At 32.9% G+C, this 19773-nt stretch overlaps 2 protein-coding genes across 2 annotated transcripts; one reads left to right on the top strand and one right to left on the bottom strand.

The window, feature by feature from the left end:
- Positions 1 to 460: 460 nt before the first annotated feature.
- On the bottom strand, positions 461 to 8818 carry mop (tyrosine-protein phosphatase non-receptor type protein myopic). Its single transcript, XM_018448461.1, is given in 15 exon segments — positions 461 to 1226; positions 1342 to 1497; positions 1565 to 1866; positions 1956 to 2140; positions 2294 to 2572; positions 2687 to 3225; positions 3307 to 5470; positions 5552 to 5784; positions 5911 to 6146; positions 6306 to 6659; positions 6838 to 7223; positions 7330 to 7442; positions 7538 to 7860; positions 8095 to 8297; positions 8487 to 8818. Coding segments are annotated over 15 exon segments (5688 nt in total). The 5' UTR covers positions 8574 to 8818; the 3' UTR covers positions 461 to 1098.
- Positions 8819 to 10685: 1867 nt separating this feature from the next.
- Positions 10686 to 19516, top strand: LOC108723016 (integrin beta-PS). Its single transcript, XM_018448458.1, has 15 exons — positions 10686 to 10915; positions 12326 to 12533; positions 13416 to 13644; positions 13810 to 13909; positions 14140 to 14310; positions 14417 to 14515; positions 14639 to 14803; positions 15073 to 15231; positions 15311 to 15442; positions 16006 to 16308; positions 16818 to 17039; positions 18177 to 18293; positions 18626 to 18818; positions 19212 to 19351; positions 19429 to 19516. Exons 1-15 carry the CDS (start codon positions 10754 to 10756, stop codon positions 19501 to 19503), a joined length of 2475 nt encoding a protein of 824 aa, XP_018303960.1. The 5' UTR covers positions 10686 to 10753; the 3' UTR covers positions 19504 to 19516.
- The last annotated feature ends 257 nt before the right edge of the window (positions 19517 to 19773 follow it).

Below are 19773 nucleotides of genomic sequence, written 5' to 3'. Positions count from 1 at the left end.
ATACTGGTACTGCATAGACAAAAATCTTTTTATATTAACGTTCAGTTATGTGAGTTTCGCGACAGTCACTGCGGAAACTAATACATATATATATGTATTATTGCATCGCATTGTAACTGAAATTTTTATAAATGAAATGTGAAGATATACAATAGCATTGATATAAATATTGCTGTACGCAATTTATTAGAATTTTGAAAGATATTTAATACATATTTCGGCAGCATCCTTAAAAACCATCATACATAATATTGTAACATGATGATTATTAGAATACTACATTTGTTTATGAACGTTAGCATATGCCTATGCTTTAAATATAGAAGAGTTGTTTCTCTATAATAAATATTTCGCATTCAATGCGCTATAATTGTCAAACGATTATATTGTCTAAAGCAGTGATGTGCAATCTTTTTTAAGAATTTCATTTTTAGAAAGTTATTTTCAGAAATAGATAAAATATTATGGGTATAATATTTATTTTGTTTGTATAAAATATGATTTTTATATTTTTTTTATTTCCGGTGTGCCGCAGATTGTGCATCACTGGTTTAAAGTATCTTCGTTATCTGTGAATGAATTACGTTGGAAACGAATATGTCATAAAGTTTATATAATTATTTCTTATGGAAACACACAAGTACAGTCAAGAATATTAAATCAATTATATTACAACGCTAAAGAAATACAAGTTATGTTATATTTACTTACTTAATTATACATTACAGCCTAAATATAGCGAGTATAAACGAAGTAATGCAATTAGATTGCATTATTTAGGCCAATTGAAATGTATAAACATGAAAAATGAACAAATAGAAGGCATATGTTTTATATTTTTTATTCTATATATTTAACAGACAGTAAAACTGTTAAAAGGATTAGCACACAAATACTTGAATAAATGTCTTTTATTTCAAGGCTAATTTAGATGCATTGTGTTACTCTTCCATATATATTATAACATTATTTATACAAGCTATTTTAAAAATTCTAGCTCAATATTTTCAATCACTTTAACAAAGATAGGAATGCCTATTTCGTTTAAATAATCGTTTAAAGCTGCATTGTGGAATTTACATTCCTAGCGTTGTGTAATTATCTTCTGATGGACCACAAAGGATCCAATTGACTCAAGGGATCAATGACTCTGCCATTAGATTTTTCTTGTGACGCTGAACTTTTACTCGACGTGCTATCGCTTGTTAAAATTGTTTGTGTTTTCCCTAAAATAAAAAAATTTGGAAATTTTAAAAAATTGAATAACTACTGATGCTCGACAAGTTGTTTGCTTGAAACTAATATTAAAATCAATTTACAATATTTTTGATAATTGCATACCTGATTGTTCAGAATCAGGACGTTGCATTCCTACCCCGAGATTATGAAGAAAATCATCCGAAGGATGGCATTGTAATTTTCGCGATGTTTTTTCCTTGTTCCCTTTGAATCCATCCAAATTGTCAAATGTGGCTCGAGTAGAAGATAAAATACCGCCTGAGATGAAACAATATATTACTGAAACTGTTTCATTGAAGGTATCATGAGAAATTATTTCACTTACGTTTCATTAAGATGTCCTGAGCGTGGTACAATACGAGTCTGTATGCAAATAATAATGATTCCTTATTTACGACTTGTTTGCGACATTTCGCAAGGCCTTTAAAAACCAATGGTACATCTACGATTCCACAATCAGCTCGTATGTGACATACAGTCGCAGCGGCCACTAAAAATAGACTGCTCAACGAACCGCCATCTAAACAATGTACAATTACCGGCTTAGGAGAACAACGTCTTAATGCCTGCTCTGTCATTACATCGCTTGAAAATGCAAGTATAGCACCGGGACTACTGGGAAAACCACTGAAAAAGTTAGATGTATTAACCACTGTACGTGTACTTTTAGTATATAGTATTTAGTACAAAGTATTTCAATTACAGAGTTAACTTACTTTGAAGGCCACACAAGAAATTGCATGTGTACAATAACTCTCTCAAATTTCTTTTTATTATGTTGAATAGAAAGAGTTCTTTGAATATAAGTTGTATGATTAACTATCTTTTTTAGTGAAACAGTAAAATTTCCTACATCTAAGTTGTCCTCTTCACTTATGGGCCAATATAATTCTCCATTCAACTACAAAGAAAGATTATTATTAGAGTATGCAAATTTAAAAGTGTTGTAATAAAAAAAATATAATTTATATGAAAAATGTCAATATATAGCATTTTTCAGTTTCTTAATTGTATGTTACAGAATATATATTATTATTTTTATATAGATACAAACCTGAGCATCAGATGCTAAGCATGCAATAACTTCACTCTCTTGTTCCCAGACCATCGTCCAAAAAACGTCTAATTTATTTATTAAAGGTGTTTGAGTTATAATAAATGCTGTAGGTATCCACTGCGTGATTTCCATAATGTGAGATGCATTTATGTATAATGAAACATCCGATGACGATATTTGCACTCGTGTCGTATCATATGGAATACAATCAATTGTTCGATTTTCAGACGAGTGAGCTAACGCTACAGTGCTTGATTGTTTTCCATTTTCTCGTTCCTAAAAAAGAAAAGATTTTTATGAATTTGAACTTATTTACGTACATTCTAAAAATATGTTCTTCACTTGATTATGTGGCAAGTAGAATATTAACGAAATTTATTTTAAACTTACTTCGAAATCCTGAACTTCTTTCCATTTGATATCAAGATTTGTTGCTCCACTTAAAGTTTTTACGAGTAAACTATCTACAAATTTTTCATATTTTTCAACGTCATTAATGAACTTTTGTAATGCTGCTGGTTCTCCTAGCGGATCTTTTTTCGGTTGAACATCATTGTACCACGTATCCCATACAATTTGTAAGTTCTCGTGATCATTTTTGTCTTCAGTGGGAATTGTAACTTCTTGTTCAGTTTTATAAGATTTACCTTGCTCGCTTTTTTCTGTCTTATCATCTTCCGTGGTGTCAGCTGTTATTGCTTCCTCTTTTTTCTGTACTGTAGAAAGAGGTCGTACTTCTGGCACAAGAGGTGCATGATTTATAGTAATGTCGAGGTCAGAAAGAAGATCGACGTTCGATTTCGGTTCCTCGGATTTGGTAGTGAGCTTCATCGGATTAGCACTTGTTGTTGTGTTCGTTCCATTGTTGACGGCTTGCATGTACGTCTGATTATAATTAGTGTAATTTTCAGGTCTTGTTACTGAACCAGCTGAAACAAAATGATCTAAAATGACAATATAACTCTACACATAAATAAACACAATATCGATATTAGAAAGATGTAATATACCTTGACCCTGCATTTGAAGACCATAAGGCGTGGTATAATACGTATCGTTTCCTGTTTGAGATTGATAAACTTGACTGTATTGCGAGGATAGTGTTTGACTAACCACAGCATTATTGCCCGCGTTCGTGTATCTTGCATTTATCTCTTGCTGCTGATAAATGCCACTAGCCGTAACATCAGAGGATGTTACTGAAACCGTCGCCTCCAATGTCTGAGAAGTCTGTGTACCTTGAGGATTAGATGCATAAGTATAGCCCTGCGCCTGATTAGCAGGATTATACGTATATGCCATTGTATTGCCTCCATGTGCGTTTTGCATGTAGGCATAATTTTGATCTTGCGAATAATTTGGATACTGCACATATCCCGAATAAGGAACTTGCTGCGAATATTGATACGATTGTGAGTAACTTTGCACCGTCGTCGGTTTTGCATGGCTCTGTATTATTTCCGAGCTACTCGAGCTATTTATGTAGGCATACGTGCTGGACGCGTCCCCAGGTAGCATGCTGGTCTGTTCGTATGGCGCACCAGTGGTACCATGCTGATAATTCTGATAAGTATTTGGATAATTTGAAGCCACAGTGTTCATTTGCACTTGTGTGCCATATGCGGCATACGTCTTATTCGTGTAATTCTGCTTACTCGGCTCTGTACCGGTCTGTTGCGAATACTGGACAGGATTAACACCGTGTAAACTCGGAGAATATGATCCTGAGGCTTCATTTGTTGATGGTACAGAATGTACAGATTGATTGCTCGTACTCGGTTGCGGCGATTGCATATATTGCGTTGGAGGAACGACAGCTGTGTCGTATGTACTTTGAGTATATGGGACATGCTGAGCTTGCAGTTCCGTTGGATTGTAATACGTAGTATTTTGATAGTTTTGCGAATACGTGATTTCGGAGTGAGCAGTCTGAGGGAGTGAATAATTCTGCGTCAATGTATTGTCCTTTGCTAGCATCGTTTCTTGAGATCTAACAGCGTTTGGGCTGTGAAACATTTCTTGATTTAAAGTTGTCTTTTGTTGATTATTATATAGCTGAGTTTGTTGCACAATGTTGTAAGAAGCTTGCCCTTGACCATCGATCATCGACATGGTGCTGCTCGCTACTGCATCTCCGATAGTAGAGACAGGCATTTGCGGTACTGGTTGAATATGCGTGGACGTCTCAGCCGTTCCGTTCTTAACTGTAACTTTCTCTTGATTGGGAACGTACGGTGTTGCAATGTTATAGCTGTTATATCCCGTTGGCGATTGATAAGCGTCATACTGCAAAGTATTGGAAACATTGTAATTAGAAGAGACGTCGTGGAATTTGTCTTGGCTGGTGGCTGCAGGTAGAGTTTGTCCATTAGGTAGATAGGAACTAGCAGGATATTGTACACTCGAATTAGATGCGCCTGCAGTTGACGTGGATAGAGTTGGTTGTTGATACACATTCGTAGTGTTCGTAGCAGTCGGCAAGTAATTCTGACTTAAGATGCTATTAGCAACCGGATTTTCATAATAAGTCTGTGTACCATACGGATATGGAGAGCTTGCTCTATAATCAGCGTACGTTGCAGGATAATAATGTTGTGATGACTTCACAGCCGAGGACGGAATTTCCGATACGGGTATTGTACTTGGAGATTGAATTACATTTTTATTTCCCATGTCAGTTGTCAATGATTTCGAATCCATTTGCATCGATGCAACATGCCCTTTGTATAAATTATAATATGGATTTTGATAACCGGTGCCGCCTTCCGCTCTGCTGTTCAAGTAATCCTTCAGCTTCAGGCCATTACCTGATCGAGGACGTGCTTGATCGTAAGTCGATGGTATTGTTGCGTCAACTTTCTCGTACGTATTCTTATTGTCCTGTGCAAGTATTTGCTCTCGTTCTTCTTCTTGCACTTTGCATGTACTTTTAACTCGCTGTAACAGCTTTGAAACATTTATTTCTAATTTCCTATAAAATTCTAAGCCTTTGCTCGATTTCGCTAACAAATCCTCATACGCGTCATAAGAATTGATTAAAGAAGATATGGTCATTTCTCTCCGTTTCAATACTTCCTCCACACTTTTACGTACATTAGCAGTCTGTGCATACGCGTCCGTTAAAGCTGCTAATATATTATCTTGTGCAGCAAGATTTTGTTCTATCAAGCTTACCTGCAATCCAATATTATAACTCTTTTATTCAATCTTTACATATTAGAAAATATGAAATAATTTACGTGAAATTTTACTAACCAAGCTTTGATGCTTGTTAAGTTGGTCCGCAAATAAACGATCCAGAGAGACAGATTCAGACGTAGCCGTGACCAGTAAGCGCGTTAAATCATCTTGAACAATTTGATCTCGTAATTTAGTAAGCAAATCAAGTCTCTGCATTCGCATTTCGTCTACTTTACTTAAAACACGTTTCAACTCTTTAGTCTGCATTTTCTCTATTTCTTTAGCTTGCGATTTTTCGGAACCTTGATCTAAAAGTATTGAAAGAATAAATTCATTTGCTAAACTTGAATTTAATAAGTTATTTAAATTATAATTTATTGTATATTAATAATATATAAATATTATTATACATAAGAAATTTTTATGAAAATTACCTGCAAGGCAAACATTTGGTGAAGGAATTTGGGCCATTAAATCAGCTAATGGCTGCGCGAGAATTTTTAAATTTTTTACATGCATTGTTACCGCTTTATGAAGGGCTTGATTACTCTCAGAAGCTTTTAATAAAATTTATTTTCTAACTGTAATTAAATAGTCAATAGTTGCATTCGGCAGGAAAAGCAGTTTTACAGTTGTAAGATTTTTTAATATGATTGGTTTATACATTTGTGTATATACATTTGGTATATATATTTAGATCTAGTAAAACTAAAAACGAGATCAATCATATTAAAGATTTTTACAACAAATGTAAAGCTGCTTTTTTTGCTAAATGCAGCCAATAACATTAAAGGCTTAAAACTTTCAACAAGAGCAAAAGATGATTAATTCATACTTTTGTTCCTCTTCCAATAAAAATTTTGATATTTCTTTTAATACTTTTTCTACATCTTGGCTTGTTTCAGATAATTTTCCCATAATATCTACTAAATCTTGAATAACATGTTGTTTTGCATTAAGTGCAGCACATCGTTCGAGTAATTCTTCCGGGAGAGGTAAGCATTCCCACTCCGAAGCTTGTGTATCAGAATCCCAGAAATTCATATGTTCTAGCTTCAATGAAGTAAGATAAGTATTAAGATATTGATCTTTTTCATCAATCTTTGCTCCGATAAAACGTAATATTTTGGCTTTTTCTTCCGAATAAAGAGAATTAGCTTCGTGTACTTTCATAGGAACAAATCTGTGAAAGGAAATATTAATATTAAACTCCTAAAGAGGAATTTACAATATTCTACACTAAAGAAAAATACAATAGAAAAAAATTATTTTGTTATTTATATTGTTTTAACTTAAGAATAAAGAATTAAACTATTATATATAAATATAATAAAAAGAAATTAAATACAAAATATAATTACCTTGCAAATATATCTTGTCCTGATACCTCTGGGTCATTTATGTTAAACGATATTCCTTTAACTAAAGACGCGCCTCTTACTGTAGGAAGGCTTTCTTTTTCAGGCACTTCTTCGTGATAAATAAAATCGTTCTCATTTTTAGCGGCTTTTCTCTTGCCTTCGATTACATCATTGGTAAATGTGAGCGATTCTTCCACTGCGGCTTTTTCTTCTTTAACGTTTGCAGAATCGTAAATCATATGTGCCTCGTTAAGAGATGCTAACGCAGCATTATAAAAAGCTACTCGCTCTCCCATTTTTCTTTGTTCCTCCGCAGCAAGGCCTTGATAAAGATACGTAACAGCCATGTGGTACGCTTTTTTAAATTTGACATAGCGTTTCCAGCTCTGCAAAAAATTTAGATTAATTACTTAATTTCATTTTATAAAACTATATTCACATTCATAAAAACATATAAAGTAACTCAAGTATATAAATTATAATTTGCCTCACCTTATAGATTTTACTACCCACGGTATCAGATATAGTTCCATCTTCACCTCCGCCTTGCTCCAACGTGGTTAGGGCCATAGTAAAGTAATCTACTATTTGTTTTGCAACTTTTGCTACATAATATATAAATCTTGTACAATGACAGACAGAGCTAAACAGTTGTTACTATAACAATTGATTTATAAAACTGATAGTTGATGAAACATACCTACAATTGTTGGCTTACGATTATCCAACATACTCTTTTCCAATATACACTCTTGAGCTTGTGCTAAGGAAAGCTGATGCATAAATGTCATTAATTCTGGTGATAGATCAATACCAGACGGTTGAGGAAAACTATTTTTCAGGTGCTCGAACGCCCATGCTGCACATTGGAAATGAGTACATGCCATTTTCATTCCGTCCGCACTGTTTCTTTCCGCCCGTGCGCCCAACTGGGTGTGCATTGCTCCAATATTGTATAAAATCGATATAATCTCAAAACGAATGCTTCCCAATGAACACACCAAGTTTGCATAAGCGTCTCTCCTAAAAAAAAAAACATATGGTTTAAGAGAAACAAATCCATGGTTATCAATTCATATGCAATTTAACTAAATCTGAGCATCTTTCCTAAAAAATTAAACATAAACGTCTCTACTACAAGAAACATTGTACAATTTAAGAGAAACAAATTCATGATCACCAATTTATATACAATTAGATAAATGTTAGATAATTAATATTCATAAAGTATAATAGAAAATATAGGATTTTTTATACCATGTAAATGTAACCGCAGCAGGACCGTCTTTGTACATGGGAAATCTGCTTTGGAGAAAATGCAACTGGCAATAATATTTCTTTAACAGCGTACATCCAGCCATGTCGAGTGGTGCTCTAACTGCCATCGAGCGTAAATTTTCCAACTGCTGTATTTCACTGTTATACGACTCAGGTTCTTCATTGTAAAAATCTTGTATGTACTGAAAGAAGAAAGAAAAACAATATACAAGGAAAGCAAAACCGCAGAGACATTCAAGAGACGACGATGGTGACAAGTTGTTCTTATCACTTCGACATTCTACGCAAACAACGGATTTGCAACGGTGAAACGTATAATGAAGATTGACTAATTAGATATAAAAGTAAAAAGAGACTCGCGAGGTTCGTACCTGTTTGAGCTTCGGACCAAAAGTAGTCGGCTCTGGACTGACTTTTAGTTGGAACCATATCATCGGCAATCTCGGCACTGCCTCCATGTCGGCTTATTTTCCTCAGTCCTCACTTTGTTAAACTTGTTGGACGTTGACAGTCGGTCATCTGTCAAACTTGTCGGAGAATCCAATTAAGAACATGCACTCTCCGTCACGTATTACATACAAGTGTGTACGAATAATGAAGAATTACCGTGTCTTTGAGGAGCATACGCAATTGAGACTTGACCAGACTTGACGACGACAGTTCCTGTTCATGGAAGCGGGGTCGCTCGACAGGTTCGAGAAACTTATTCTGGAGCGGGAATTCCAAAAATGTAATAGAGTTGTAACGGTAGTAACGCACCTTATCGTTGTAGCAAAGAAATAAAGATAGATTCTTACATTCTAGAAAATTAATACATGAAGGATAAACGTAACATCGGGAGATTTATTTTGAAGACTTTACAAAATTTTGGTGGTGTAAAGAAGGACTACATGAACGAAACGCTATGAGAATCGATAAATTATGATAAAATTAACATTTGTTTTGTAACATATAATCAGCAAAAGGACTCAATTTATCGTTAAAATATATAAAATATATCACGAAGTTTGAAAAAGAAAAGAAATAAAGTAATATTTTAGATTTATTCCTTTTATGCGCGTGACTGAACTTTTTGTACTCTTCATTTTTTCTTCGACATTGAATTACATATTTATTTCATTTTAAATAACGTAGTAAACTATAAAAATTTGATGATTCATGAATTAATACAGGTTGTTGAAAAATGTCAATACATGTCAATTTTTGTTTTTCCCTTGAGATACCATCTATTGAAAATTTGATGAAGCTGAACAAGGACAATTCATTTTTGTAATGCTAGATGGCGTCAGAATAACTGTTAAATTTTGTTTATATATCTTTTAATTTTGTTTATATACTTTTAAGTTTCTTCTAGAAATTACGCCATCTATCTGTAACACCGCAAATGATTGTAAAATGGCTATTTATGTACCTGTTACTGGCCAATAAACGAAATTATCTATCTTGTTTTTCTTCTTGCCCGCCATCTATCGGAAAATTTTCAAATTTTTACACGAATAATTCATTGAAAAAGGGTAGATGGCGCCAAACTCACCTTTTTAAAATATCAAATAAATTCCTAACTAACGTTCATTGTATGACTATATGTATATATAATATATATGACGTAAGATCATTGTATGATTCAGAATATTTTATATATGCTTTATGTTCAATATAAAAGAAATGCATTTATTTACTTATTATATGTAATTAAGTTTCTTAAAAATTATTTCTTTATTTATTATAAAATTTAATATAATTATTTAAATTAAAATTTAATAGAAAATTAATTATTTATTTATTATATACAATTAAGATTTTTTAAATACGGTGGCATAATTTCAGGGATAAATTGGGGAAGCATAAGAATAATAAAGAAACTCCGTATAAATATTTGTCATATTTGATTTTGTTTTTAAATTATAAACTGTTCTGTATTTCAATAATTCTCGTTACATGGTATAATCGATTTCACGCAGCTGTTTGTTGTACTTCATACTTCATGTGTGACCTTACTGCAGATTATTTGTAAATACTAAATGTAAACAATATAACTCTAAATAGTTCAGCGATAACTCTAAATAGGAAAAAATGACATATCAACAGCGTTAGCTAACAGCATTCTAATTAAAAATGTTTTTAATTTAATAACAATATCGGGAAATGTAATTATTTGTTTCATTAACATTGCTATTAAATTAACAAGTTTATTTTAATTAGAACATACATTATTTTTTTGTGTATACGCAAGCTTCTTCATCTCTTCTTCATAGTTCTTCCGAACCGTTCATTACGAGCATGCTTATTAAACTTCATTATACATCATTCATCTGTTTTTGTTACAAGATGCTCGTGTTTAAACTAAACGTGAAGTTCTCAATTAAATTAAAATTTGATTAAATCAAATTCATCATCGTTCTATGCCGCACCCCCAACGAACTCGCCTATGTCTCGAGGAACCCGATCACTGGTTCCAGGAAAAATTGTCGAAGGTGGAGAGAACAAACGATTACTTAATCACGCGTATTACTATGACGCGTTTTATCTTGGAGTCATTTCCGCGGGATGCCGCAGTATCCTTCCGGATCGCGAGTGTTCGTGCCGGCGACTCGCCCGTTCGCGTTAAAAGTAAAACGTTCGACGTTCGAAGGGAACGATGGCACGGTGGACGACGATCATCGTCTATCTTTCTCTCGTGACGGCTCACCTCTTCGTGGCCGCGGTCTCGCAGTATCGCGATCGAGAGAGTCTCTGCGAGTCCCGGCAGACTTGCGCGAGCTGCCTGCAAACGCCGCGATGCGTCTGGTGCTCCATGACGGTAATGAATATTTATAAGCGTCGTTAACGAGCGGTATACTCCGCTAGAGATGACACGCGGTGAGAGAAAGGGAGAGGAGATCTGCGGGAGAAGGCGTCGGAAGAAGCGCGCACCTGCATCGCAACTACTTATTATGACGGGCCGACGACGTTTCGCGTTTCGCCGCCGGTGATTCATACGCCGAGTGAACTCATGCAATTGCACTGCATGATTGTTTTGCATGACTCGTGCGCGCTTAATACGAAAACGTTCCTTTCGTCACTTCTATCGGTTCTCCGATATCTAAGTAGGATCCGGAAGAGAAAATAATCACTCGCGCCTAGTTGAATGGAATATACACGAACTCGACGTACTCTGTGAGAAAAAATTTAGAGGATCTGCTTCTGAGAACCTTACATTTTAATAAAATATTTGATTTATTAAGTTAAAAGAAAAAGAAAATTAATTTTTTAATATTAGTTTATAATATATTATAATTCAAATATTATAAATTTTATTATTTATTATATAAAATGAATATTAGATATAAAAATAATAATTAAATAGATATTAAATATAATAAAAATAGACTGAAGTTTATTTCTTTCATATATGGCTAAATTGATGGTGTAAAATGAAGTAGATTTTAAAAATAATAATAGATATACTAAAACATATAAATATAAAATAATTAAAATTGTAATATATCAACTATTGAATTTGTAATAATTTTGTAATCATATTTATGTGATGTAAAAGTGATGTATTTGCAACTTGCCTAAAAAAAATTACTCTTGAAATGATAACAAATTTCTTAAAAAGGCATAAAAATTAATTATAAGAGGAAGCTAAAGCTTTAGTAATTTTATTTAAAAAATTTTTTACTTAAAAATAATTTTGATAAATTAGGAAAATATCGAAATTTTTTCTGAGATTCTGTATTTACTTCCTTGTGAATGAATTTCTAGTTACATGTATCGGAAATTTATTATCCGTAATGTATAATCATTCTCTCGATATATACAAATGTCATAGATCAAATAAAGTTTTTTGTGCGTCATGCGAATAAAAAAGGAAATGTCGATTTCATGATTTCAAATAGTAAACTGATATTATTTGTTATTTTGAAGATTTATCTTATATTATATCCTTTTTTTTACTATTTTATGTCTTAAAAGTATACAATTGATACATGCGTTTAGACGTTATATTAAAATGAAGATAAATAACATCTGCTTACTACCTGAAATACTTGAATAAGAATTAATAAACGTTAACAAAGTGTGAATTTTTTTTATATCTCTCGTTGCACATTAAGTGCATAGAAAATTTTTTTAATTTAAACGTGTTATTAATTTTAATAACTTTTTAAGCTGTAATGTGTGTGGATAATAATTTTGGTAAATCATTTTTTGTTTGCGGTTTTATAAGGCATCTACACAAAATGTAAGTGCTCCTTTGTTGCGTTGCGTGTCCAAACAAACGTATTTGAAAGAAGGCAATTTTTGGTGTCAACCATCAGCTGTGATAAATGATGAGAATATGATGGATATCCTGGAAAATCGACAGTTGTCCTCAATCAAGGGTAAAGATCCCGTTCAAGTTCAACCCCAGAGGATACGTTTACGTCTCAGGTTAGGTGAGAGAGAGATTTTATCAAGATTTAATGTTTTAGATTTCTATTTTGAAATAATATACACATACTATATAAACAAATGTTAAGCATAAAATGTGTGTTAATTTACAATTTGCATTATTGAGACACAAAGTTCTTTCAGAATTTACAATAAAGTAATTATTGTTATTCAAAAATATACATATAAAATTTTACAAGATATACAGATTATCTTAAAATTATCGGGTGTTTTTTTCACAGACAAATTCTGTAGAATTGTAGAACACACACATACATTCTAAAAACAAAAAATTTTTATACGAAAATGTATAATAGTTTTTAAATGGGAAGCGTTTAAAGTTGACCAAACAGTTTGCGGAAAATTGATGCATGGCAAATCGCATAATAATGGATACGCTCTTGTACATACTTGCTATTGACTTGTTATTTAAGCATTGATATAATTGGAGTTGAAACTGGAGATGGAACTGGAGCTAAAGTTGTGTCTAAAATTGCAGCAAAGAATTTTTAGAGTTCCAGCTATAGCTTCAGTTTCATCTCCAACTCCAGCTCCAATTTTATCTTCAACTTCGAATTCGATTATATTAATATTTAGAAAGCGAGTATAAGGACATTAGTGTAGATTAGTCAACACTAAACTCTTTTCATTTTTAAACTATTAGCTTCAACATTTTCGTATAAAAATTTTCGTCTTAGAATGTTGCATAGAAATTGTCAATGGAAGAACATTCTGTACACTCATAATGTATATAATACAATAATTATAAATTACACAAAATGCTATATTTTTCAATGTAATATATTTCTGATATAATTATTTAATATTACACATAATTTAAATAACTTATAATTCAAGAATAAAGAAATTGAATAAATTATTTACAGGGGAAGAATATCGCGTAACCATGAAATATAGTCAGGCGGAAGATTATCCTGTGGATTTATATTATCTTATGGATCTATCGGCCTCTATGGAGCCATATAGAAACAAATTATCAAAACTCGGTCTGCAGTTAGCCAAAGCCATGCAAAAGCTCACATCAAATTTCCGCATTGGCTTTGGCAGCTTTGTAGATAAGGTTGTTTTACCGATGACTAGCACGCAACCCGATAAGTAAATATATTTCTTAAAGATATCGTTATATTATTATTTATATTACAATAGACATATTTCAATTTAAATAATCTAATTAAATAATCATTTTGAAATTGTTATAATGTCGTAATTATTGAATTTTATTGATAAGAAATTTATAATTTGATTGAATTTTTACGTCAGATTGGAATCTCCCTGTATTTTGAAAACTGGAAGACCATGTGCACCACCTTACGATTATAAAAATCAAATGCCTCTTACGGAAAACGTAGCTCTATTTGAGGTAATTATCGCAATTGTATATTCGTCACGTGTTAATGCAAATAAAAAAATTTTAATAATTAGTTTAGGATAATAAAAGTAACAAACAAGTTTCAATTTCTTTCAAAAGATAGGATGTAATGTATACATCTCATATTTCCTATAGAATTTCATTTTGGCACATTATTCTTAACAATTTCATAGTAATTATTTTTAAATAATCTGTTGAATACAAGTAATCTTAACAAATAGGACCAGGTACAAGCGGCGCCAGTATCGGGTAATCTAGACGGTCCCGAAGGCGGGCTCGACGCAATGATGCAGGTCATAGTATGCACCAAAGAAATCGGCTGGCGCCAAAAAGCACGTCATCTTATTGTGTTCTCGACCGACGCAATCTTCCACATCGCTGGGGACGGTAAAGTACGTGAATCAAGCGAAAGAACGAGATCATGCAATTCTGAGATAAACTGACCGTAGTCGAGTGAGAGTTGCGATTTCGAGATGAAAAAGCTTAACGATTTCTTAGCTTGCAGGAATAGTAGAGCCCAACGATTGCAAATGTCACTTGGACGAGAATGGATTCTACACTTACTCTCTTCTACAAGATTATCCATCAATTTCTCAGGTAAGAACAAATAGAGGATCCATTTACTTTCTTTCTTTTCGATGATTATTATTCATTTACATATGTATTATTGTGAATTTAATCACTTAAGGAAATCTTTAATAAAACCTTTTGTTCGTTTAGCTCAATAGAAAAGCGCGCGAGCACAATATGAATATTATCTTCGCCGTTCCTGATCACAAAAATGCTACTTATCAACGATTAAGTCGTAGTATTAGCGGATCCTCAACCGGAACTCTAGAAAATGACTCGCAGAATGTCGTTGCCTTAGTGAGCAGTGAATACGAGGTGATTATATTTATTATAAATAATGATATTATAAATAATGATATTATAAATAATGATATTATAAATAATGATATATAATTATCAATATATTCAATTATCAATTTGCATATATAAATTATCTTTTTACGTTTACTTTTAGTTTGTATTATAATCGTAATAAGTTAATAGAAAATTAATGAATAACATTAGTAATTATTTAAAATATTAACTTCTTTTATCTAATTACAACTAAAAGAGTGATAATAATTTATAATATTGATAATTTACAGAAACTAGTAGACTCGGTGACGATAATCGATACAGCGCCAAAAATGATCGACGTTAAATATTTCTCCCGATGTTTGAACAAAACGGGAGAGTTATTGGAACGTCAGGAATGTGAAGGACTTCGCGTAGGCAACATAATTGAGTTTGAGATTGTGCTTAAGGTGAGCAAATCAATTATAAATATTTTTATTAATTAGCAATCTTGTTTATTATGGCTCATTATGACATAATTGATATCAGGTTGTGGAATGTCCTAAAGATCCAAAGGATTGGCATCAAACTATGGAGATCAAACCTAGAGGCTTGAACGAGAGTCTGACTATTGATTTAGAAATTATATGCGACTGTCCTTGTGAGAAACCTGGACACTTGGTAAATATGCTAAAAAAAGTAGAAAAACTAGCTTTTAAATAATATTTAAAATCTCTATTTTTTAATTAGCTCAAATTTATCTTACGATATAGATCGAGGCGAATTGAATCTCATGGAAAATAGAATTAATATAAGCTTTGAGATATATAGAAATGTTGTCTATAGCTACATTCCAAATTTGCGCATAGAGCATTGTGCGTCCTTGTTTAACATTCGATGAACAACAAGGACATATAATGCTCTATGCGTTTGATGCAAAAATTCGGAACGCACCCTATTATTCCAGAGTGCAGAGAAAGCGCGCGAAACTAGCATAATACAATATCTTGTTTGAAACAAAAAAATTAATGACAATTAATTGTTTCAAAGCTTGATTCGATTCGTGATCCGATTCATCTTGTATACTCTATTCGTCTACTCTATGTATAATGTTCAAAAATATATAATTAAAAATTAAATTTTTTTAAAAATTATTTATATTTTCATATGAGCAATCAAATTCGCATAACATTTATTGCTTTATAACACTTTTCGTATCGAATTTTAAACCATTTGCAATACAGGGATATCAGCCGAACGCAATAGAATGCAAGGATAGAGGCACGTCCGTGTGCGGTGTGTGTTCATGCAATTCCGGTTTTTACGGGAAGCAATGCGAATGCGAGGGAAGTGACATCGGTGCTGACAAATTGAACTCGATAACCGACTGCAAACCCGACAATCAAACCGTTGAGATTTGCAGCGGCCATGGCACGTGCAAATGTGGTGTCTGCGATTGTGATAAACGACCAAACAATCCGCAAGAATTGTTTTACGGAAAATACTGCGAATGCGACAATTTCTCTTGCAAACGCAGTGGCGGCCAGGTACGTTCCAAAATTAAAAATAAATTATTACAATTAACGCAAAATATACAGGATATTCTAAGCAATGCAGTCAATAATGAGATCCTAATACTCTTTCGTGCAAAAAGTATTTAATAGTTTCCTAAAATAAAAGTATTTAAAAGATATTATACACTATAGTTAATTAATTTCATAATTATGTGTTATAGTTAAAAATTATATACTCGTAACTATACTAGAAAATAGTTCAATATATTTTTAACTCAAATATATGTATAGTATAAGTATTTAGCGCTGATATAAAAGATAAAGATTACACGCTCGAAAGAGGGTAAGAAATCTCTATTATCACACGTAACTACCGTGTTCTCGCTTGATAGTTGCTTTTAACAAATTCGCTCGGAAGTTGTACGGCAATCTTGCCTTGCAGCGATCGCGGCAGCGGCGTTTATAAGGGCGGTTGGACAAATTACACGCCTTTGTACGTACCCCATTACGTTCACCGTTCGTCTCTTCTTTGTCTGTTTAAGGTCTGTGGCGGACGGGGCAAGTGCGAATGCGGTACCTGCAATTGCTTGCCGGGATGGGGTGGCGAGACGTGCGACTGCAAGGAGACTAACAGCACATGCATCCCGCCGTCGGGCGAAAACGTCGAGATTTGCAGCGGACGTGGCAACTGCATCTGCGGCAGCTGTCATTGCCACGAGCGGGACAATATTCGATATTCCGGACAATACTGTGAGGAGTGTCCTGTGAGTATCTGCGTGTAATGAAATATCCAAGAAGAACAAAATGTCATGATAATGACATCAAAATGACTCCAAAATGATTATTAAAACTTTTCGATCAGTCATGATTTATTTTATATTATTTGGACATTACATTAATCGTGATTTATTATTCTGCTTGGGTACTGGCGGAAGAAGTCGACGATTTTTTTCCAGCAAAAAAATAAGAAAAAATATAAAAAGCGTTTAAAATGCACAGATGTTTTCACATTCAAGTTTATATACAAGGTGTCCCAGATCTACCCACACTTGCTAATGGTTGATTCTTGAAGTCTTGAGACAAAAATTTTAGTACCAAAATGTCGAGACTATAATTTTGGAATTATGAGCATTTAAAGTTAGCTAATCATACTTAAAGTTTGTATGTTTAGATGTGATTGGCATTTTACGTTGTACTATGGAACAAAATGCCAATCACATCTAAACGCGCGAACTTTAGGTGATATGATTGACTAATTTATGCCTGGTTTATGCTTCGGTCTTAACTCTAAAATCCTAAAATTCAGCCAATAGGGCTACCAGTTTTAACTGGTTCTAACTGAAATCTGTATTCCATTGGCTAAATTTTAGGATTTTAGGATTAAGACCGAAGCATAAACCAGGTATTAAATGCTTATTACTTATAGCCTCGACATATTGGTATTTCGTCTCAAAATGACTTCAAGAATTTGCCATTATAGCAGATAGTATGGGTAGATCTAGGACACTCGTATTAATCGATTATTATTCATATACATGTGGTTTTCGTGAATATTTTAATATCAGATATTATGCATAACATAAGCGTAAAATTTCGAAAATTATATATCTGTGAAGACTTTTCTGACCGAGGATAAAATTAAACTTGTAATAACTAAATTGCTAAATTTATAATTGATGTATTATTAATAAATTATTTAAATTGTTGATTATTATCTATTAATTTAATTTAATTTTTACGAATGGTATATTTAAAAATGTACATTTTAATCTCTTTGTACATATTTATACATGGTGTTCTAGAAATAAAGTTCTAGAAATAAAGTTCTAAAAGTAAAGTTTTAGTAGTAAAGTATCTTATAATCTTACAAAACAGTTACTCTTATTTATAACACATTTTAGACATGTCCAGGACAACGATGCGAGGAACTGAAGGATTGCGTGGAGTACGTAGCGTACGACACAGGACCACTCGCGAAAAACGGGGAATATGATTTGTGCATGCATGAAATAGAAATCGTTAGTAGCTCTTCTTTTGAAATAACATTTAAAGCTAATCTACAATGTATTCTTTGCAATGTCTTGCTTTTTGCTTTTTACTACCTTTTACCTCTTATCCTGTTTTTCGTTTTCTGTTACTCAAGATAAAAGTTGACGAATTTTAGAAAAAAAAGAAATGCATATCATGAAACAAGATTATCGATAAGATAGTCACAAAGAGAGAAAAAAACGAAAGATAAAAAGCAAGAAACAAAAAGCAAAAAACACATTGTGGATTAGTTTGTACTTCGCAAGCTGCGCGAGGGTGATTAATAATTTACAATGCAAATAGACGCTCAATTACTTCACAGGTCGATACTGTCGAGGAAGATCCTATGAAAGATGAAGAAGCTGATGCCCGCATATGTCGAACACCCGGTGACGCAGGCTGCACGTTTGTCTTCAAATACCAATATCACAGAGCCGGTACTGGAGGAGATATCAAAATCTTTAAAATTCAAGCTGAGCGAGAGAGAACTTGTCCAACACCAATTAATGTTTTTGGTAATCATTTTTGTTCTATCATTACATGAATTATGTATTTCGTGGCGCCAATCACAAAATATATAACTTATATCATTATATTCTCTTTAATAAATTAAATAGAATTAATAAGTGATACTAAACGGAATAATTAATTAATTAATTAATTAGATTAATCACATCTGCACATATTTTTCAAAAGTTGGTGCCAGTACAACGTTTTATACAACGTTTTTGTTATTATTTCGCGTCTTAAAATTCTGCTTACTTATTGCGTCTCTCTCTGTCTGTCTGTCTTTCTCTAATCCTAATTATCATTTACTCGATAATCTTTGGAAACTAATATAGTATCTTTGGTTATACTTACGTATGCGAGATGATACAAAATGAACTAGAATTTACTTTCTCCCGTAGGTGTTGCGCTAGGCGTTGTTATAAGCACCGTCATCATCGGTTTCCTGATTCTCCTCATTTGGAAGATCCTCACGATTATTCATGACAAGAGGGAATATGCTAAGTTCGAAAAGGAGCGCGCCCTCGCCAAATGGGACAGAGTGAGTCGCTATTCCTCATTATTCCCGATCGCGTGACTACAAGATTGCCGGAATGTCAATATGTTGAAATGTTTCAGGGCGAGAATCCTCTGTACAAACAAGCCACGTCAACTTTCAACAATCCGACTTTCCAGGAATACGCCACGAATTAATAGTTTATAATTCTAGACTAGTGACATTACAAACTTTGTAAAAAAATAAAAATGTTAAATTTTATTTTTTGCGTATTGAATAATAACTCATTGAAAAATGACAAATGTTATTTTTCATTAGTTTTTATAGATCAGTTCTTATATGAGAAACTGACTATTTTAGAAATAATTTAATTTATTATCCTGAATTTCAACATAAAAAAATGTACTCTATTAATGTATCAACCTATGATGTATGTTAATATTAATGTATCAATAAATAATTTGAAT

The sequence above is a fragment of the Mycetomoellerius zeteki genome, unplaced genomic scaffold, assembly GCF_001594055.1.
Source record: "Mycetomoellerius zeteki isolate Tzet28-1 unplaced genomic scaffold, Tzet1.0 scaffold221, whole genome shotgun sequence".
Classification (NCBI taxonomy): domain Eukaryota; kingdom Metazoa; phylum Arthropoda; class Insecta; order Hymenoptera; family Formicidae; genus Mycetomoellerius; species Mycetomoellerius zeteki.
The sequence above is the reverse complement of the archived record's forward strand: the minus strand, read 5'-3'. Positions and strand labels throughout refer to the sequence as shown.